The following is a 24,324-nucleotide window of genomic DNA, read 5'->3' on the forward strand; positions in this document are numbered from 1 at the left end:
AGTTGAACGTATATATTTACCGCTTCTATTTGAATAGTTATTTTAAAGCTCGACTATTTTATATATTACTTGGAAATGTACATATTTTTTCCGATTATAACCCATTGGCAAATCCTAATTTCTACTAATTGCACAAACCTATCGCAATATAAATTTATGCACTCAGTTTGCTTTATAATCTGGAATTCTGGATGCATTTATTTTATCTATCACATCTTTATATTTTGTTTCCTAAATGAATGCCTTTATATTCTCAACTCGTATTTGAAGCTGTCTTTACTCATGGTATAGATGTTGTATGCGGTTAAACCTGTGGCATGCCCGCAATTGATTGGGACCTCTTATGAAGAGACTTGTTTTGGTCTCATAAAACGTCTCAAATTTTAAGGATTTCCTGATTTTACTTAAATCAATTCAAACATTATACAGAGAAACTTAGTTTTGCCAAAGAATTTCTTAATTCAGAAGTTTATGAATACCTGTACACACTTTCAAAATAACCAATTTATATAAAAAGGTATGTAGATATAAAAAAACGCCAGACACGAGTTAAGTCTACAAAAAAAGCATCATGTCAATGTACCTCATTTATGATCTGTGTTGTACTGATGTGTACCTTCAGTATCAATGTCAATGTACCTCATTTATGATTTGTGTTGTACTGCTGTGTACCTTCAGTATCAATGTCAATGTACCTCATTGATGATCTGTGTTGTACTGATGTGTACCTTCAGTATCAATGTCAATGCACCTCATTGATGATCTGTGTTGTACTGATGTGTACCTTCAGTATCAATGTCAATGCACCTCATTGATGATCTGTGTTGTACTGATGTGTACCTTCAGTATCAATGTCAATGTACCTCATTTATGATTTGTGTTGTACTGATGTGTACCTTCAGTATCAATGTCAATGTACCTCATTTATGATTTGTTCTGTACTGATGTGTACCTTCAGTATCAATTGTCAATGTACCTTATTTATGATCTGTGTTGTACTGATGTGTACCTTCAGTATCAATGTCAATATACCTTATTTATGATCTGTGTTGTACTGATGTGTACCTTCAGTATCAATTGTCAATGTACCTCATTTATGATTTGTGTTGTACTGATAAGTACCTTCAGTATCAATGTCAATGGACCTCATTTATGATCTGTGTTGTACTGATGTGTACCTTCAGTATCAATGTCAATGTACCTCATTTATGATTTGTGCTGTACTGATGTGTACCTTCAGTATCAATTGTCAATGTACCTCATTTATGATCTGTGTTGTACTGATGTGTACCTTCAGTATCAATGTCAATGGACATCATTTATGATCTGTGTTGTACTGATGTGTACCTTCAGTATCAATGTCAATGTACTTCATTTATGATTTCTGTTGTACTGATAAGTACCTTCAGTATCAATGTCAATGGACCTCATTTATGATCTGTGTTGTACTGGTGTGTACCTTCAGTATCAATGTCAGTGTACCTCATTTATGATTTGTGTTGTACTGGTGTGTACCTTCAGTATCAATGTCAGTGTACCTCATTTATGATTTGTGTTGTACTGGTGTGTACCTTCAGTATCAATGTCAGTGTACCTCATTTATGATTTCTGTTGTACTGATAAGTACCTTCAGTATCAATGTCAATGGACCTCATTTATGATCTGTGTTGTACTGATGTGTACCTTCAGTATCAATGTCAATATACCTTATTTATGATCTGTGTTGTACTGATGTGTACCTTCAGTATCAATTGTCAATGTACCTCATTTATGATTTGTGTTGTACTGATAAGTACCTTCAGTATCAATGTCAATGGACCTCATTTATGATCTGTGTTGTACTGATGTGTACCTTCAGTATCAATGTCAATGGACCTTATTTATGATTTGTGTTGTACTGATGTGTACCTTCAGTATCAATGTCAATGGACCTTATTTATGATTTGTGTTGTACTGAATTTAGTATGTTACACGGTACTTTGTTTACATCTACATGTAAAACTCTATCGATAGAAAGAGATGTGGACCGGGGGAATATGTCATTAGTTATCAACATTCAGTTATCAACGAATCGAAAAATGTATCGCACTCTAAGGTAAAGATTTACCATCAACGCCAAATTAAACAAAAAACACCCAATAAGATGTTTTTGACTTAACACGGACATATGGGCATTGCGGGGTTTCAACTCTTTAAAATCAACAATTGGACAAACTAAATGAAAGTATATAATATCACGATAAACTTCATTCTTTATTACGCACTGAAGAGTATCGAAACGGTTTAAAAGATAACAAAAGAAGTTCAACACAAAAACAACCCATAGCAAACATGGTAAACATGTGCCTAGGTTATATATTACTATGTAATTAATATTGCGTGTACTCATTGGCCTTGGTTTAATCTTAAATCCGTCTTAGTTTAATTCCTCTTTATTTCCGAAATATAATACGATCATTTATAATTTTACTGTTAATACTGTGACTTTGTTATTGTGAGAAAAAAAGTTGATACAGACTGATTATTTAATTAAATTATAATAAAGATTAAACAAATTAAAAACTATAAAAAAGGCATCAGATTCAAATGCCGCAAGATTTATCTTTCATTAAGTTTACTGAAAATTTCATTTAAGTAAACTATGGAAACTACTAAATTTTATAGTTGTACTCACGTTTGACATGACAAGTGGCCAATAACAAATACAAATTCAACACTACAATCAACAAAAGCTGTCAAGAAAGAGGATCTCAAGGGAATATTGGAAAACTTTAAGCTTTTTCATAAATGTTGTTGTCAAATTTGGTCTTTTTGAGGGTGTGAGGCAATAATCACAGATCCTCGAAAAATTCACCGTTCACAAAGGTTTTATTAGATAATCTCCCTTTATTTGTTACCATACTTGTCTTTAGAATTGCGTAACATTTTTTACCCGATTCTTTCCTCATTTTTAGGTTTAAATTCTTATAAATAATATTTAGAAATTTTTAATTGATGTTTATATTAATGTTTCATGTTCTGTCCGACTCGGCTTCTGTTAAAATCATTATTTATTTAGTTGGACGATACACATTTTATTACTAGATTTATGATGTTTGTGGTAGAGACGGTGATACGATGCTTTTTGTCCGCAATTTGCTTTTTGTCCGCTTTTGCTTTTTGTCCGATAATTTTGCTTTTTGTCCGACACTTTTGCTTTTTGTCCGTTTTGCTTTTTGTGCGATAATTTTGCTTTTTGTCCGACACTTTTGCTTTTTGTCCGTTGCTTTTTGTCCGATTTGCTTTTTGTCCGATAATTTTGCTTTTTTTCCGACACTTTTGCTTTTTGTCCGTTGCTTTTGGTCCGTTTTGCTTTTTGTCCGCTGATTTTGCTTTATGTCCGATATAAAAACGTGTATAGTTTTGCAGGTTTTATTTTGAACTTCGAAAAATCATCATTAGGGTATCTTATTTAAAAAGAAATATGTCTGATTACCTCACCTACCAACCAAGATGGCCAACATGACTGAAATAGAACATACGGGGTAAAATTAAAGTTTTGTCTTGAAAACCATTAAAAAGAGAGAAAATCTGACAACAGCAGGATGTTGAGCTCTACCAATTGTCAAAACTGTCAGATGACGTCCGAAATTGGTTTCCATTCTTTAACTATAGTTCGCCCCAAACCAATGTTATGGAACTTAAACGCAATGCTTATTACCACACATTCCAGATCAAGTTTGAATTTTGATGGAGTCACTTTTACCGCTCTAGAGTTTGGAAATGGAAAAACTGCTGAACTTTTTATATCCGTTCTTTAACTGCAGTTTGCCTTAAAAAAATGGCATGAAGCTTATACGCAATGAGTATACCACAAAACACAGGTCAAGTATGAATTTGTATGGCCTCACTTTTCCTCTTATGCCCTATACATGCTATATAAACGGGGAAAATACTGACTTTATCGTTTGTGTTTCTTAACTTAATATAAAAAAGAAGATGTGGTATGATTGCCAATGAGACAACTCTCCACATGAGACTGAATGACACAGGAATTAACAGCAATAGGTCACCGTACGGCCTTCAACAATGAGCAAAGCCCATACCGCATAGTCAGCTATAAAAGGCCTCAAAATGACAATGTAAAACAATTCAAACGAGAAAACTAACGGCCTTAAGCAATTTTTTTGAAACTTGTGTATAAGTTAGATCAAGTACAAATGTGGGTAGTGTCACTTTTGTCGTTATCAAGGTATGTCCCTTTCTAAAGTAATATGCGAGCGGGGGCATTATCTGTGTTCCATGGACTCATTTCCCATTTTAATATAGGATTAATTGCCCTAAAATGACAAATTGTAAGCCTAATATCTTGAAAATTATAATAGATACAGAAAACCTTAATGGTTATAAGTAAGATCAGTTCTACAAATGAGACAACATGATCGAAGTCGTTAATCGACTCCTTAATACAGATAATGTCCATTGATGATGATTTTGACCATTTTTTTTTTTTGGGGGGGGGGGGGGGGGGCTTTTTTTTACCTTATATCTTGGATTGTAAATAACAAGAAAACCTAAGGTCTAACTTTTAATCATTGTAACAAAATTCAACTGATAAATATTAATATTTTTAAAAACGTAGATTTTATTTGTTTAATTTTTAATGTTTTTAAATTGGCATTTTTAGGGGACATAGTGCATTTTTGAAAGAATCTACATGAACTTTTGCCATCTTAAATTTTAGCAGAAAAACGCACGGTGACCCTATTGTATCTATTGATATTCTCAAAGCATTTTCTTAGAGCTATCTTCTCGCATTTTGTTTTCAATTCTATAACTTAGATTAGCTTCTGATCACATAATGCTGTTTTTCTCCATATAATCCATACAAATACCGCACTGAACTTAAGTACGTCCATTATTCATTTTCCATTATTCAAAATTCAATAATGAATAATGAAATAGTTCATTATTCACTATTCAACGTTAAATGTTGAATAACGAAAAATGAAATATTTTAAATTTCAGCATTCAAATTGAAAAGTGAATCATGAAATGTAATTATATTATTTGACTGTGACACTATATCCCGTATTTCATAATTCGTCATTTTCGTATGATCTAACTAATTTTCAAATTAATATACAATTTTGTAAGAAATAAATCAAAATACTATGTGAAATAATGCCGGATCTTTTTAATTTATTTATTTTGTTTCGGGGGATAACCTAGTGGGTTTTCCCTAACAACTTTTATCAGAAATTCCTTGGTTAAATGTATGGACGACCTGAATACCAAAACATATATAAAAATTAAAATACTAAACATTGTCTTTTTTATTTTCACAAGATCTTTGCTATTCTTAATCCTCTGATTATAGCTATAACATGTCGATTGTGCCGCAATGACCATTAGAGGGGTTACGGAGATTTAAATGCCAAAATACGCGTGAAATTAAGAAATAGCCAATTTTCAATAATGAAATGGATATTTTGAATAATGGAATGGACTGCTGCGACCCTTCAGCCCCTAATAACAGATTATACCTTATGACTCATTCGAAAGCTAACGTATTGCTACATGTACATGTACCTTATACGTCATTCAAAAGCGAACCAACAGAGAAACAAGAGATAAACATGTATACAGCCTATAGCTATACAAAGAGGAATAAAATGGTTACAGACAGTATGTCCCGCATTAACCATTAGAGGGGTTACGGAGGACGTAAATGCCAAAATACTTCGTGTGGAAAAAAAGCGTTTGTAAACATTTGTTTACATTAATTTCCGGACCTATATGCCAGTCTAGCTATGAAAATACGGAGAGTCAAACAGTAACTAGGCCATAAAACATGTAAAAAATAATCTCCATGTTCTTATTTACCGTATTTGAAGGCTAAATTAGTACTCAGCTGTCTAAAATGAATTTTATTGCACTAAAACTTTCATATCCACTGGGTCCAAAATACGAAACCAAACTCCTTACTGTGTATTGCCACCTTATACGTCATTCAAAAGCGTTCCAACAGAGAAACAAGAGGTATATAGCCTATAGCTAAACAAAGAGGAATACAATGGTTATAAACAGTATGTCCCGCAATGACCATTAGATGTGCCAAAATACACCTTGTTAAAACAGTTTTGTTACTCTATCAAGGTTTCAAATGATGTATTAAGGTTTCTTGAATTAGAGGATGAAAGGTCGCAGCAGTCCATTCCATTATTCAAAATAAGCTATGTCTTTTAATAGTCACATGCATTTCGATATTTAGGTCATTCGTTTCTCCTCTAAAAGGCGACGAGAACACACTGACTACATACCTTTTGCTCCTCTATTAATAAGCTTTCGAATGAGGTATAAGGTATAAGTGTAAATAGGGGTTGAAGGGCCGCAGCAGTCATTCTATTTTTCAAATTATCCGATTCATTATTAAAAATTGGCTATTTCTTAATTTTCCCGCGTATTTTGGCATTTTGGTCCTCCGTAACCCCTCTAATGGTCATTGCTGTACAATTAGTATGTCATATATATAGTCAAGGGATGAGGAATAGCAAAGGTCCAGTGAAAATAATAAAAGACAATGTGAAGTTTTTGAGTTTGTTTTTTTTTTTTATATTTATGGTATTCAGGTCGTCCATACATTAAACCAAGAAACTTGTTTAAAATAGTTAGGGAATCCCTCTAGTTATTCCTCCGAAACTAGATAAATAAACAAAGTTAAAAATTTCAAAGAGTGTTTTGATTTTTTTCTCTGATATTAATTTGAATATTTGTAAGATCAAAATTACGAATTCTGTAATACGGGATATAGTGTCACAGTCAAAAAATATTATTCTTTTTCATTATTCACTTTTCAACTTGAATACTGAAATAAAAACTAGTTCATTATTCATTATTCATCACTTAAGGTGGTACCCAACACTTTAACTAAAATTAATTTGGCTCGTTTAATTTTCATATTTACTTTGACCCTTTGACAAAAATATAAAAATTTTAAAAAATTTTAGCCAACCGTTTTATCAGAAAAATTACACTGGTTATATAGCAGTTTGACAAACACTTATTTTGATCATCGAGAAGCTTAATATTGAATTTCCCTAAACAACACAACGTAATTAAAACGTTTAGCTGATTTTACAGAGTTATCTCCCTGTAGTGTTAGGTACCACCTTAACGTATAGTGATTAATGAACTATTTCATTATTCTTTATTGAATTTTGAATAATGGAAAATGAATAATGGACATACTTCAGCGCTGTCATACCAGTCCGGAATGCGGTTCGATAAAATTGCTCCCCTTGTTTATTTCGCTCTCCTGTCAAATCATGTAATTTCGCTACCTCCAATGGTAGACGCTACAACGACGGGTGTCGTCAAGAAAGGTACGATAAATGGAATCAGCTAGGAATTAGACGATCACCATTGGTATAGGTGAGTTGTTTAATAGTTGTTGTTTTGGGATAAATGCATGTTTTGAATTAATTCATAATCAGGAAAAGCTGGAAAGAAAAGAAACGTGTTGCTACGTGAACCCGGAAAAGCCGGAACGAATTAAAAAAAAAATCTAGAGACGATCGTTCTGAGTGTGCCACCTACAGATTCAAATGTGTACCCAGACACAGTATTCCTTATCTATGTAATGTGTTTTCATAATTATGTGATATAGGGCAAAAAAAGGTAGCAGTTTTTTTCGTCTTGTTAAGCATTTCCAGGGGAGATAATGTTATTTTTCACGGTGTGTTTGATAGGTTTGTTACATTGTAACATTACATAATACACACTCATAAAGTGGATTCAAATAGCCTCCCACACTCAAATAACTAAATTTCAATTATTCTATTTACCGTAGTGCTATTATATAAGACTTCGGAGGTTCATATCACTTATATTCAACGTTTTTATATCGGATTTTTTTTTACTATTGATGTTAAACGGTTCATAGTAAAAAAAAAAAAAAAAAATCCGACAAAACCGTTGAATGTAAATGGTATGAACCTCAGAAGTCTTATGTATTGTCCTTTAATATAAGACCGGAGGTTAATATCATTTACATTCAACATTTTTTATCGAATTTTTGTTTACTATCAATTTTGAACGATTCAACGGTTCAACATTGGTAGTTAAAAAAAATCCGATAAACATGTTGAATGTAAATGATATGTAACTCTGAAGCCTTACATTATAGGACTATCGTTTATTAGTTCTTCGTCCTAACTAAATGTTTTTCAGTGTGGTGTATATTACAAAAAAAAAGGGGGGGCTTTTAAAAATACCAAAATACCTTAACAATCCTACAATATCTGTTTACAGAATGAGAGATATTTCGTATTCTAAAACTAATTTCTCACACATGTTTGTTAGATATGTTGAAAATACAGACAACAGTTTAGTACATATATTCATCCCCTCTTTTTCAATTTATTAGTTAAATATGCAGCTCTGAAGAATATGCAATAACCTAACATTGATAATTTAGCTAAACAATAAATTCAGTACATTTTTCTAACAAGTGAAGACCAATGAAAACATTTGATATGATTTGAAAACATGGCCAATTAAGTAGGATCTTGTGGTTTCGTACTCGTAGACATAAATGATAATTCAACATTTTCGATTTATATTTTTCTTTATTTCATATTCTAGTATATTTAATAACATGTTTATATTTTGTGATGCATCTGATGTATAAATCCAGTGGCAGATCCGGGAAAGAGCTCTTGGTTCTGGTCCGTTTGTACGGGGAACATGTGGTTGCAACCCCCTCTTTAATTGCCTATTCAATTTTTTGTTTGCAGTGTTGAAAAGGGAGATACACAGCAGTTTTATCAAGAAGTTATGTGAAAGTTCTGCTATACATCTGACAGTCAGGAATTATTCTGAAGTACACATGTCGACCAGTGACATGGAACAGGGAGGAGAGGTTTTAAAGTACCAGATGCTTATCTAAGATTGAACTAAAGAAAGCAATATATAAAGATATGTAGGAGAAATAATTAATCTATATGAATAAAGTTATGCCACAAAAAGAACTTGTTTTTTTATATACAGAATTTGTCAAACGTTTCCATAACAGAAGAGATGTGAATGCATCCTTCATAGTCTTGTAATACTGATGGTAATAATTTATATAATTTCTGAGGTGATATAGCAGTGCCAGTGGTTACCCCTTTCTCCTTCTTCAAAGAACTTGATCATCAGAACTCTTTATTTTTTTTTAAATTGGAGCCCTGTTAAAGAACAGTTAAAAGAGCATATGCTTAATTTTCGTTATCTTTTAGAATCATCATTTTTTTTTAAAATAAAACAGGTTGTGCATTCTACATAAAATATGCCAGTCAACCGTAAATGTTAACACCCAAAAAAAGTCTTTGGTATATTAATTTTTTCAACTTACAAAATATGTCAAAGGTTTAAGCATCCCAAACATTACCATGTGACTTGAGTTTTTGATATGAAAAAAAATTGTGTGAATTAAGTTTTTTTTATCCTTCATTGAACTTTTGATGTCGTCCCTAAGTACAATTTTAACCCAAGCCGGGGTGGGGGCGGCTTTCGTCGGAAAAATATGTTTGATTAAACATAGGGAATCACTGGAGCGACTGGAGCAAGCTACCCTTAGCTCAGTTAGCGCCCCCTCCCCCTAATGTAAAATTCTGGATCCGCCACTGAATCATGATTGGTTTGAACAGTGCGATGAAAGTCTTCATATGTATAAAAAAAAAAGATTATGAAAGTCTGTGCTGGTTATTTACATATGGGAACGAAAATTTAACTTCAAATTGTGAAAAAGAGTGAGGGGTAAGATTCATTAAAAAAAAATATCGTCTGACTCAAAATTCGTTCGAAAAAAATATTGTTGTCAGGCAAAATTTGAAACCAAAAAAAATAATATGAATTCTGATCAAGATTCTAAAACCTTACAGTGTTAAGTTTTGAAAGAACAAAATATTTGATTGATGGAGGCGGACAATAAATGTTCGCGCTCAGACAAGAAAACCATACCCCCTTTGAAGCTAAATGATTAACTTACTTCCTTGTTGATGGATTGTTCCCTCGCTTGCTTTGGTAGAGTGTTGTTGCATGTTTCACACTCGAGTAATATATATGCATGTGTAGTACATGAAATATGAAGACACCGGTGTAATACTATAGTACTTGACTTGTACTAGTGAGTATGTATGAGAAAAATAGAGTGAGCCACCGTATACGGTAAAAAATCAAATGAATATAAGGGAACTTTGATATTCTTGAATTTGTTTGTGAGTTGTGAAGAACTAACATACAAATAACGAATATTCAAGTAAAGTACTATAATACAATCGAGTCTTTATGTGATAAACTATAATAAAATTGAGTCTAATGTAAAACTGTTAGATAAGTAAAGACTCTTTATGTCTTGCAAATTTTCGACTGTAGGTAAACTATAAATAAGAAAAGAAAACGATATAAATAGTAAATTCAAATCGTATGAATCGTGTGAAAAATATTGGCGAACAAAAAAAGTATCATATGTCGTCGAACAATTGTAAGATGCTATAAGATAGACTAAAAATGTATCGAAAATATAGCACAAAAGAAATCATAAAATAACTCAGTGCAATCCCAATTTAAGATGCAAACACATCAAAAGAAAAAGAAAATCACACCATATCTCCACATGACACAAAACAAAAACCAACTGCAATCAAAAAATAAGACGCAAAGAGTCACAAGAAATAAAAAAAAAATCCATTCGCGGGCAACTACCGACGTATACTGTATGATCGAACACAAACATAGCCAAAATATGACACCAAAGAAATAAGACGCAAACTAAATTACAAGAAATAGCAAGATCAATAAATGATGTATAAAAAATAATTCCGAACGACAATTGGTTAACACAAACAAAAGGAATACAACGATATAAATCTATGCTACGCCAAAAACCCAACTTCACAATGGTCAACCAATCTGGGTTACTGTATAACTGAGGTGTTACAAAATGTGTAACAATTTTTTTTTTAAATAATACAGAAAATATGACTGTCGGTGTAATTGTAATTGTTTAAGAAAAAAACATGTCAAACATGCAAATATTATTAAAAAACAATAGTTTTAAATCACTTAAAAGTCATGTGATGTTACATATAAAGGACGGGTGTGTTCGATGCGTAAATTAAGTAACACAACCCCGTCATATAACATCCAACTTTGAAATTGTGTCCAAATGTCAAATTTAGGTGTGCCACTTTGGAAATGGTCTTAAACGATTGACAATTCATTTCTCAATTTTTGTAATTTTTCCCAGATTTTTTCTATGTCGGGCAAAAAAAAGTAGCAGTTTATAAGGAGACCCCCTAAATGACGTAACAACTTGACTTATGGTCGTTTTAAAAACGATAGTTTGCAAGTTGCATTGTTAACAATTGTACAATTTGAAAATTAAACAACGTAAATGCAAATATTTATAATGACTTTACGGAAAGTTACTTTTGTGACATCTTGACAACCGTATACAAAGTTCATTTCACTTTTCTACCTTCTAAACACAAGAGGTCGAATTCTTTTGTTCTCTTTTAACCGCATATCGGACTGATACAAATTGTGTAATTTTGTCACAACCTGTAACTTGCGAAAAATGCTCGGTGACCTATCATATTTATTAAATTTTTGAACATTACACAGTTCATATATACATTTTTGTACTACGTTTTGGCAAATTCTAGCATTTTTAATCTAAACTTCCATACCACCTTAAAGAAGGGTTTCATCTATCTTTTTTTAAGTTTTGTCATATATTATAGAAAATTATAATAGATTAAGCATGTTAAGATACACTTTAAATCACAAAAATGATCAGCAAGTTAAGATCTACTAACAAATCAAATGGTGTCGACAAAGTTAAGTAGACTGTGAATCTTTATAGAAGTAATTGCACTTAAACGAGGATTTTTTTTATCCTCTTTTGTGTTTTGAGCAAAATTAAACAAGATAGAAGGAATCTAAACAGCACATGATCAGCAATACAAGATCAACAAAACAGATTTTGTCATGAATTATATTCTTGTGTACAATGTTGGAGAGTGTCCTTTGTTGAATATGCACATAGACCCATGAGATCACAAAGGCTATTTAGAGCCTCTAGTTTATTATTATTAGAACTATGCATATTTGGTCAAAAATGACTGTTAAGACTAATGTCGAATACTTTTCGCTTGATATATTTTTGGAACATATGTGAGGGACAAGGGTTATTTGAACGAACGTAATTCGAGTTCGAACGTTTTCTAACTCACGTATGACTTTTTCTTGCTTTTACTTTCGACATGTTAAGTTTAGCTTATGTCATGAATGTCACGCCCTTACATGTATGTAAAAACACTTCAATAAACAGCTGACTATAGACTCACTATATGCCAGGTCTTTCTAACAACTAATGACTAACAATCTGGGGTGTAATTTAAGGAGGCTTTTCCAAGGATGCAATTGCTTGTAGACTATAATTATTTACCCTCTACAGTATACCAAATAGTCCACAGGTCCTCAAAAGGGACCTTTTAATGATAGGCCATGTCAAGGGAGATATAAAGCAACAAACGCCCAGCAGGATCGATGCATTTGTCTTAACATCTCCGACATTGATTCCGCGTGGCTTTCAAATTGACACGAGTATACATTGGTGTTCATGTAAAACCTTTGGGGCTATATCAGTTTCATGGAAATTAACAAAGAGCATGACAACCTTTCCTTGGTGATGTTTTAATGGCTGTCCGGCGTATTAAAAAAATATCTGTTAACCAATAAAATAAAATATCTTATGTGTACCAAAAGCCGTCAGCGATGGTCACACAGACAATTTGATACCTTCGTGGACCAAAGTCAGACTTTTCGCGGGATCCTATTAAACATCTAGTGGTGTCACTACATGTACCATGTGCTGTAGAGATTTCGTTGCATGACAGAAACATTCTTTGTTAGGACTCAATGTTGATAATTCGACATTGGATGTTTCACAAACCCATTGTAGTCGAAAAATGATAATGAAACACTTTTGTTTGATATCGATCTATAATTGTTTGAATTGTAAATTTTCATATTCTTTTTTTTTTTTTTTTTTTTTTTTTTTTTTTATTGATTATCATTTTGAATATAGATTTTGTTTTTGAAAAAGCAAGTGTTGGACTTTTATTGGCACTTATTTCATGTTAGCTGTCATTTTTTAAATGTACTTATCTGAGACCAGGAGTGCATTCCAGCGGCTTTCTTTCGTGTACTTTTGCGTACATTTTATACAGACCAGTATTTTTTTGTAATTGTTTCACCAATCTTAGCTGCATGTAACATCTAGAACACTCAGAACAGCGAAACAAAATTTAGATTTCAGAAATAAATAGCATTTAGCCATCAACGAATAGTTTTTCAAGAGATGTTTTCGTTAAAGTATAAACCCATTATTTTTGTGCAATTTTAAGTCTTGGCAATCATACCACATCTTCTTTTTTATATAAACGACAAAAAAAAAAAGATAAACAGCACATTACGTAAAGCATTAAGTACTACCTATAGTATTTTATAACCTTCATTGGTGGTATTTCATATATATTTCTGATGTTATTTTTGGATATAAGTTATTGTCCTGAATAAACATCTTTATGCGTTTGTGTGTTTTTCCGCATGCGTTTCAGTTTTTATCATGAAAATTTCTTCTATTAACCAAGACAAAACTTTAAATTCGGCCGTTATAAATGTTTTCGTCAGAAATCCATGCTAAACTAAAAACTAGCCAAGGAATTTGTTTTTGTCCCGGCTGATATAGACGCTAATAATATCATTATTGTTTGACGTAAATTTTACAATGAGGTTCTGCAAAAGGAAATCACGAATTCACCAACATTCCAACTGACTTCATTTTCAGAAAACGACATCTGTAACAAACACAAACTTTTAGCTACATAACAACCAAATACAATGAAAGTCCCAACTATGTATTGGCCTCCAAAGCTACACAAAACACATTACAAGTATAGATTTATTTCATCTTCAAGCCATTGTTGCATTTCTAAATTGTCTATTCTGCTTACAGATACACTTGGTACAATCAAAAACCTGATAATAAATTGTTCAAATAAGGCCTTTGAAAATAGTGAAATTAATTACTTTTGGAGTGTCAAATACTCGTTGGAAGTACTTGATAAATTGCATGCATATATTGGTGATTTTGAATCTGTTCAAAGTTATGATTTTTCTACACTATATACCACTTTGCCTCATATTCATATCAAGAAAAAAAATCACATCCCTAAATAATTGGGCATTTAAAAAGTCAGAATGCCAATACATATGTTCAAACTCTTTTCGGTCATTTTTAGTAGCAACAAACAAATGAACTATGTCAATTGGACATGCTTTGATACTACATTTGCGCTTGAATTTTTACTTGATAACATTTTTGTTCGCTTTGGAGATTCCCTTTATCGTCAAGTTATTTGAATTCCAATGGGGACTACTGTGCACCACTTATTGCGGACCTGTTTTTGTATTGATACGAGTTACTAACTATGACTAAAATCAGCAAATACCCATCGAAACAACATTTGATACAAAAATTTTACAATACTTTTAGATTTTTGGATGATATATTGGCTCTCAATAATGACGACTTCAGTATGTATACTAAAAAAATTATCCTGTTGAACTTACTTTAAATATAGCTTTTACTCACAATGACCAATGTCCTTTCCTCGATCGTGATATCTATATCATTAACGGGAAGCTTAATACAAAAATTTATGATAAAAGAGATGAATTTTCATTTCCTATCGTTAATTATTCATTTTTAGATGGCTACGTTCCCTTGTCACCATCTTATGGTGTTTATATATCTCAACTTGCACGATTCGCTCGTGTATGTAACGACGTATTACATTTTAGCGAGAGAAATTTATGTATTACTGAAAAATTATTACACCAGGGTTTTCGATATCACAAACTAGTCAAAACATTTACTAAATTTATTATCGGTACAAGGAAATAATTCGTAAATATAATTCAACATGCAGATATCTTATACGTTCAGGTATTTTAAATCCAATGTTTTATGGTAATATTCTTTACAAAGCACAAAAATTTCAGTATTCACTTCAAAAGCTAACAAAACCTTTAAACAGACTTATTAAGCAGGGATATAGTTACGATACTGTTGTCAGGTCATTAAAGATTGCATATTTTGGCTTTAATATAGATTCACTTATAGTGTCTTTGCATCTGATTTAAACACATTTATTCTAAAACCAGTTGTTGGCATGTTCTTCTCATATGTTTCATGATGGTATAAACTAGAACCCTAACAGGAGGGATTGTACCTGATATTCATATGATGAAGACATAATCTTTCAATCAGTTTAATTGAGGTCTGGAGCTGGCATGTCAGTAACTGCTAGTAGTCTGTTGTTATTTATGTATAATTGTCATTTTGTTTATATTCTTTTCTTTCATATTCTGACATCGGACTCGGACATCTTAAACTGAGTTTTACTGTGCGTATTGTTGTGCGTTTGTTTTCTACATTGGTTAGAGGTATAGGGGTTAAGATCTAAAAAAAACATGTTTAACCCCGCCGCAATTTTGCGCCTGTCCCAAGTCAGGAACCCCTGGCCTTCGTTAGTCTGGTATGCTTTTTAATTTTAGTTTCTTTTGTATAATTCAGAGTTCAGTATGATGTCCATTATCACTGAACTAGTATGCATATTTGTTTAGGGGCCATCTGAAGGACGCCCCCGGGTGCCGGAGTTTCTCGCTACATTGAAGACCCATTGGTGGCCTTCGGCTGTTGTCTGCTCTATGGTCGGTTTGTTGTTGCTTTGACTCATTCCCCATTTCCATTCTTAATTTTATTTATTATCTAATAACAACACATTTAATCATTATATTATTATCAAAAATCACATAAAAATTGTGTAGTAGTTTTTAAGTAAACAAGTTAGTCAAGTGGTTTAAACGAGTTAGTTAAGTCGTTAAAACAAGTTAGCTGTGTTGTTAGTTAAGTCGTTATAACAAGTAATCTTACTCGTTATAACGACTTTAAAATAAAACTTCAATCAAATTAAAACTATAAAATGCTAATTTACCTTAAAATTAAAATATCAGGGGCAGCAACCCCAAAACGCATTGTCTAATGTAACTGAAAAATCTCGGGCATATAGATTATGACTTGGTGAATATTTTTATCCCAGAACTAAATGCTTTAGTTGTAGAGATATAAACTAAAATCTACATTTTACCACAATGTTCTATTTTTAGACATGGCGGCCATTTTGATTTTTTGGGCGGGGTCATCGGATACCTTTTTTAAATTACATACCCTAAGGATGATTGTGGCCATATTTGCTTTAATTTTACCATTAGTTTCAGATTTTCTGAAAGTTATCGACGACGACGGATTCCAAGTGATGAAAAAAGCTCACTTAACCCTCTGGTCCAGGTGAGCTAAAAAGGCAAAACGGACAAAAAGCAACGGACAAAAAGCAAAAGTGTCGGACAAAAAGCAAAATTATCGGACAAAAAGCGAAACGGACAAAAAGCAACGGACAACTAGAGGCTCTAAAGAGCCTGTGTCGCTCACCTTGGTCTATGTGCATATTAAACAAAGGACACAAATGAATTCATGACAAAATTGTATTTTGGTGATGGTGATGTGTTTGAAGTTCTTACTTTACTGAACGATTTTGCTTCTTACAATTATATCTATAATGAACTTTGCCCATTAGTAACAGAGAACTATATTTGGTAAAAATTTACATAAATTTACCAAATTAATGAAAATTGTTAAAAATTGACTATAAAGGGCAATAACTCCTTAAGGGGTCAATTGACCATTTAGGTCATGTTGACTTATTTGTAGATCTTACTTTGTTGAACATTATTGCTGTTTACAGTTTATCGCTATCTATAATAGTATTCAAGATAACCAAAAACGGCAAAATTTCTTTAAAAATTACCAATTGGAGGGCAGCAACCCAACAACCAGTTGTCCAATTCATCTGAAAAAATTCAGGGCAGATAGATATTGACTTGATTAACAATTTAACTTCTTGTCAGATTTGCTCTAGATGCTTTGGTTTCATAGTTATAAGCCAAAAACTGCATTTTACCCCTATGTTTTATTTTTAGCCGTGGCGGCCATCTTGGTTGAATAGCCAGGTCATCGGACACATTTTTCAAACTAGATACCCCAAAGATGATTGTGGCCTAGTAGTTTCAGTGGAAATTTTGTAAAAGATTACTTAGATTTATGAAAAATGGTTAAAGATTGACTATAAAGGGCAATAACTCCTAAAGGGGTCAACTGACCATTTTGGTCATGTTGACTTATTTGTAGATCTTACTTTGCTGAACATTATTGCTGTTTACAGTTTATCTCTATCTATAATAATATTCAAGATAATAACCAAAAACAGCAAAATTTCCTCAAAATTACCAATTCAGGGGCAGCAACCCAACAACCGATTGACCGATTCATCTGAAAATTTCAGGGCAGATAGATCTTGACCTGATAAACATTTTATTTATGTCAGATTTCCTCAAAATGCTTTGGTTTTTGAGTTATAAGCCAAAAACTGCATTTTACCCCTATGTTCTATTTTTAGCGGTGGTGGCCATCTTGGTTAGTTGACCAGGTCATGCCACACATTTTTTTAACTAGATACCCCAAAAATGATTGTGGCCAAGTTTGGATTAATTTGGCCCTGTAGTTTCAGAGGAGAAGATTTTTGTAAAAGATTACTTTAATTTACGAAAAATGGTTAAAAATTAACTATAAAGGGCAATAACTCCTAAACGGGTCAACTGACCATTTTGGTCATGTTGACTTATTTGTAGATCTTACTTTGCTGAACATTATTGCTGTTTACAGTTTATCTCTATCTATAATAATATTCAAGATAATAACCAAAAACAGCAAAATTTCCTCAAAATTACCAATTGAGGGGCAGCAACCCAACAACCGATTGACCGATTCATCTGAAAATTTCAGGGCAGATAGATCTTGACCTGATAAACATTTTATTTATGTCAGATTTCCTCAAAATGCTTTGGTTTTTGAGTTATAAGCCAAAAACTGCATTTTACCCCTTTGTTCTTTTTTTAGCCGTGGCGGCCATCTTGGTTTGTTGACCAGGTCACGCCACACATTTTTAAACTAGATACCCCAAAGATGAGTGTGGCCAAGTTTGGATTAATTTGGCCCAGTAGTTTCAGAGGAGAAGATTTTTGTAAAAGACTACTTTAATTAACGAAAAATGGTTAAAAATTGACTATAAAGGGCAATAACTCCTAAACGGGTCAACTGACCATTTTGGTCATGTGAACTTATTTGTAGATCTTACTTTGCTGAACATTATTGCTGTTTACAGTTTATCTCTATCTATAATAATATTCAAGATAATAACCAAAAACAGCAAAATTTCCTCAAAATTACCAATTCAGGGGCAGCAACCCAACAACCGATTGACCGATTCATCTGAAAATTTCAGGGCAGATAGATCTTGACCTGATAAACAGTTTTACCCCTATCAGATTTGCTCTAAATGCTTTGGTTTTTGAGTTATAAGCCAAAAACTGCATTTTACCCCTATGTTCTATTTTTAGCCGTGGAGGCCATCTTGGTTGGTTGACCGGGTCACGCCACACATTTTTTAAACTAGATACCCCAATGATGATTGTGGCCAAGTTTGGTTTGATTTGGCCCAGTAGTTTCAGAGGAGAAGATTTTTGTAAAAGCTAACGCCGGACGACGACGGACGCCGGACGCCGGACGCCGGACGCCGGACGCAAAGTGATGAGAAAAGCTCACTTGGCCCTTTGGGCCAGGTGAGCTAAAAAGCAAAAGTGTCGGACAAAAAGCGAAAATATCGGACAAAAAGCGAAACGGACAAAAAGCAAAATTATCGGACAAAAAGCAAAAGCGGACAAAAAGCAAATTGCGGACAAAAAGCACCGTATCAGACGGCAATGTTTTCTTAACCGTCTCATGACTTGGGGCACGTGTTAATTTTTCAATCTTTGTCAGGTTTATTCAGTCAGTTGCATTGATAGTTAGTAGCAGTATAGAAGTGCAAAATTCAAATCAATATTATTTGGTTATTTCACAACTTTTCACAACTTCTTTAAGATGCCGACAGTTCGTAAAAAGCGTGTTTCCAGTAAGAAAAGTAAGAAAAGTGACACACCAGTTGTACAGAATTCCAATACAGAATTGACATTTGACGAAGTTAAAGAAAAACTAAGGAAGCAAGGCATCAGGGCTCCATCAACTTTCACAAAAGAGCAGTTATTGGAACTATTAAATGAGAATTCAGGACAGGATAATACAGTAATGCCCGAAATTCCAGCATTAACTCAACTTACCACCAGTTTAAACAACATGGAGCAAACTGTTCAAAATCAAGGAACTTTAATTCAGTCGCTTTTAGTTCGAGAATCAAATATAATTAGTCAACCTGCAGTCGTTAGTGATATAAATAATGGAGTACATCATGATACAGGATCTTATCACACTACCAAGGTTTCCTCAGGCATGTTTCCGCATGTTCAAGCAGTGGCGCCGAACGTTCGAAAGCAGATTTTAGAAGGCAAGTACATTAATCTGGCTACCCTTCTTAACAATCAAGAAAACGTACAAGATTACAAAACCGTTGATGAATCTGACGGGTCTGTTCTGTTAATCAAACATCGCGATCCCCGCCTTCAAAGAAACTTGTCTATACAAGAATTTCTAGAAGCTTTTAATATTTACAAAAATATTATCTGTGAAAAGCAAGACCGACGAATCGAATTCGATATGTATATTCAAGATGTCATTGATATCTCTGCAAGGTATAAGGTCCCGTTTTCTACGAGTATCACAAGGCTTTCGCAAATAAGGTAGCTGCTATCAAACTGACCCACGGTAAAGTTGTAAATTGGTCAATCAGAGACGAAAAGAAATTGTCTAAAATGCAGGTTGCAGGTTGCGGGTTGCGGGTTGCGGGTTGCAGGTTGCGGGTTGCCACAAGGGGATAAGCATGGGATGGTGTAATCTACAAAATTTTACTTGCTTCACTGTTATAACAATTTTATTATCAATGTTAAAGGCATGGTATTTAATTACAATACACATCATTCTTGTGTAAATAAACTTACACCTACAAATAGAAATCTATCAACTTACATTAATTACAATATCTTGATGGGTTTATATAATATTATACACACATTTTCGTATGAACTTGAAAAGAAAGCTTAACAAACATTTGGGTAAAACCTTCAACAAACGGTAGATTCTCACCACTAACTAATACATATTAAGCACTTGACACGGTTTTAATTTTAAGTGGTAAATTAAAGACTTTTTGCCTTTAAACTAGATATATATATATATGAACATCATTGTATATATTTTTGATTAACAGTGTTTCTGGATTCTTTTTAGCTAAGTTCTATTGCATTCTTAGCAAGGGTCCTTCTCAAAAGTCTACCTATTCAAAAGTCTTGTTTTCGCTTGATACTCCTTTAAATTTTTACTGGCTTATAAATACGCTATGAAAGGCATTTTTTTAGTAACATGTTGCAGGGGAAATAGAAATACCGAGCGTCTGTTAGTCCTTTCTTCGCCGGTCTGTCTATCCGGCTTTTGTTATCGCTCCCACGTGTACAACTCTTGCCATTTTTTTTTTTTATAAAACTATTCTATAAATAGGTTATAATAGGTTAATATCAACAACATCTATGACAAGTTCTAAAAAGGTTGACGTATTTAAAAGAGTTATGACCCTAAGAAGTATCATTTTTTTTTAGAAAATGTCCTGTGAGCTGAACATATACATGTATACCTGGGTTTTTTGTTGCTGTCCTTGAGTAAAGTTTCAAAGAAACTGAGAGTTGAGAAACTATGATAATTGCAAAAGACAAGCAAAAATTTTGAATCACTAAATATAGACCATCAAACAGAGCTGCCCCTTCTGCCAAAACAAATCTCAATTTTTCGGAAAACATTTGAAATACTCTGTAGAGCCTCCAGGATTACTTGGACATGTCTTCTCATTTTAAAATTTCTGTATTTGGTCCTGTCTTTCATGTATTGTCAAAATATTGATTTACATGTATATTCAGTATAAGAATTGCACTTCTAATTTTCATCAGGACCCAAAATTGAGCCAACTTGAAGGTTCTGTGTTGAAGGCCGTATTGTAAAATAATACTGCTTACTTTAACTTCATTGTCTTGGATGGAGAGTTGTCTCATTGGCACTCGTACCACATCTTCTTATTTGTGTACTAGTGTTGTACTCATGTTGTTTTTGTATCAGGATTATATGTTCTACTAACCTCTAGTTTTCAGTAAGTGTTAATTTCTGCCAATTTAAAGCACAAGAGTGCACACGGTAAAATGTATCGCCTTCTTTACTAGTCATTGATATTAAGTTGATAGTTCTAACTATATAGCTTTACTACAACTGTCACATTAATTTAACATTTACCAAGAAAACTAAACATTGACCAATGAACCATGCCAGACAGACAGACATGTACAGCTAAAAATTCTTCCGTACAACAAATATAGTTGACCTATTACTTATAAATTAAGAAAAACAGACCAAAACACAAAAACTTAACACTGAGCAATGAACCGGGAAAATGAGGTCATGGTCAAATAAAACCTGCGCGACTGACGGATAGATCATCAAATATTTCCATACACCAAATATAGTTGACCTATTGCATATAGTATAAGAAAAAAAGACCAAAACTCCAAACTTAAGTTTGACCACTGAACCATGACAATGAGGTCAAGGTCAGATGACACCTGCCGGCTAGACATGTAAATTTTACAATTATTTCATACATAAAATATAGCAGACCTATTGCATACAGTATAAGAAAAATAGACCAAAACACAAAAACTTTACTATAACCACTGAACCATAAAAATGAGGCCAAGGTCAGAAGACACCTGCCAATTGGACATGTACACCTTACAGTCCATCCATAAACAGAATATACTAGACCTATTGCTTATAGTATCTGAGATATGCAATTGACCACCAAAACTTAACCTTGTTCACTGTTCCATGAAATGAGGTCGAGGTCAAGTTAAAAAGGAAGGATAAAATCATCAGAGAAACAGATTCCACCACTATAACTCGTGTATTACAATATTTTGTCCACTTTCAACAATTAAATTTAAGTATTTAAATATTAAAAAAAAATAACTGTCTGGAGTGGAGAAATATCGTAACACACTTGTTGCATTTGTGGAATCTATATTTCTTAATATTTAAATGTAAGTTGTATTTTATGATAGTTCATAACATATTATAAAGATTGAGAGTGAACACGAATGTGGCACTTTTATTTTTGACAAAAAACATCTGAAAAGTGACATAGTATGGCATATTTGATTGATTTTTCCGATTGCAGCTTGAATTTGAGGGTCTTAATTGACTCAATCAGTTCAAATCTTTCACATGAAATTTAATTAGGCCAAAATCAGCCTTAACCATACATATATGTACACCTTTATATACTCAAAGGATTCTCTTTTTGAAAATAATAAATACTATTTTTACTTTTCAATCAATAGTCAAATTGTAAATGGACAATTGTAGTGGAACTGGCTCAAGTACACCCCCCCCCCCCCAAAAAAAAAAAGAGAAAAGAAAGTAAAAATAGCAGAAATAAAAATACTTACCCTTTTCATTTATTTTGGCTGGGTCTGCAAACTTATGTTGACTCTCAAGCGTCTCTGTAATGTCTAAATTTTTATTTTGCGTCTTTAAATAATAAAACTGACTGCCAAAGGAAGCAAGTTATTTTGTTTGCTTCTTGTACTAAATCATGTTCATGCAAGAAAGGGCATATACAATTATTTAAATCTAATAATTTCATAATATTAGCCTCAAAGATGTTAAATGTCCACTGAAAGGAATTTAATTGTTTATGTAACTAGATTAAGACAGATTAATGTGTTCTATGATAGAACCTGTTCAGCCTATGTAAATAAGTTTTCATTGCTTTCACTTTAATTAGAATCAATGTTTAGAACTATTAATAGCAATTGAGCAGAATGATAAGCATCAAAAGATACATGTATGTGTATTAAACTTATGATTATTGAATTTGAATTATAATGAAATGACAAAATCAAAAACTGACAACTGAAAACTGACCAAAAACTTCTACCCTACTTTTAAGCTTTATTACTACAGGATGTGTTCTGTTAGAAATGATTTTAAATTTATTAGTCATGGGGTAGATTTTATACATGTATTTTCATACATATATTTATGTGTGACCTGCAACCTGCAAACTTCAACCCGCAACCCGCAACCCGCAACCTGCAACCCGCAACCCGCAACCCGCAACCCGCAACCCGCAACCTGCAAAATAGCACTTCCCAGACGAAAAACTCTATTCATCCATCACAAGTGGACAAATAATTAAGGAATGTGAAACATGCGGTAGTTTTGGGCATCTCACAGCTGTTTGTCAAACGTTACCAAGCTTTGGTCAATTGAATAATCGATCCAAACCAACTTATAATCAAACTCATTTTCAGAAATCACAAGTTGGGAGTAACGATCGTGTTGATTCCAATACAGATATACGAGGACGCCCTGTTCTTTTCTTTCGTGGTTGGGAAGTGTGTAACAATTTCTTATCAGGAAAATGTTTCAAGGGGACAAAATGTTCATTCGCCCATGTCAATACTAGATCATCTACTGGTGCTACTACGAACAGTAGGCCGTCACAAGAACAAGCGCAGGCAAAAAAATTGACTAGTGTCTACGCCTATTGATATCGATCAACTTGAATTTGAACTTACACATTATCCAGATAAAAATTTTGTTTTTAATTTAATTAATGGACTTCGATACGGTTTTGACACAGGCATAAACGTACTACCAAGTAAATCTTTGGAATGTAAGAATTTATTGTCTACCAAGAAATTTACCGATGATGTTACGAAACTGGTAGATGACGAACTTCGTAAAGAATACCTTATTGGACCATTTACAAAACCTCCGTTTGATACTTATAGAATTAGTCCGATAGGTATTGTTGAAGCAAAATATTCAAAAAAGAAACGATTAATTCTAGACCTTTCGGCTCCTCACAACAATGATGAGCATCACAGCATCAATGATTTGATAAATAAGGAAGACTATTCATTAACCTATGTAAGAATTGACGACGCTATAAAAATAATTAAGTCATTAGGAATTAAAAGTCAATTATGTAAGTGTGACGTAACCGATGCATTCAAATTAATACCTGTACATAATTCTTTATGGCGATTTTATGGATTAAAATGGAATGACATGTA

The 24,324-nt window shown here is 33.0% G+C and overlaps 1 protein-coding gene across 2 annotated transcripts in view; it reads right to left on the bottom strand.

The window, feature by feature from the left end:
• Positions 1-22,841, bottom strand: part of LOC143085363 (sodium- and chloride-dependent glycine transporter 2-like) — a 50,603-nt gene extending 27,762 nt beyond the window's left edge. Inside the window, exon 1 of one of the 2 annotated variants that reach the window (XM_076261643.1) lies at positions 22,690-22,841. In XM_076261643.1, coding sequence (XP_076117758.1) covers positions 22,690-22,698 — 9 coding nt within the window. In that variant the 5' untranslated portion in view covers positions 22,699-22,841. Of the gene's footprint in view, positions 1-2,674; positions 2,765-22,689 lie in introns of those variants that run through there. The other variant, XM_076261644.1, reaches the window with a different exon arrangement.
• Between the last annotated feature and the right edge of the window lie 1,483 nt (positions 22,842-24,324).

The sequence above is a fragment of the Mytilus galloprovincialis genome, chromosome 8 (assembly GCF_965363235.1).
Source record: "Mytilus galloprovincialis chromosome 8, xbMytGall1.hap1.1, whole genome shotgun sequence".
Lineage (NCBI taxonomy): Eukaryota > Metazoa > Mollusca > Bivalvia > Mytilida > Mytilidae > Mytilus > Mytilus galloprovincialis.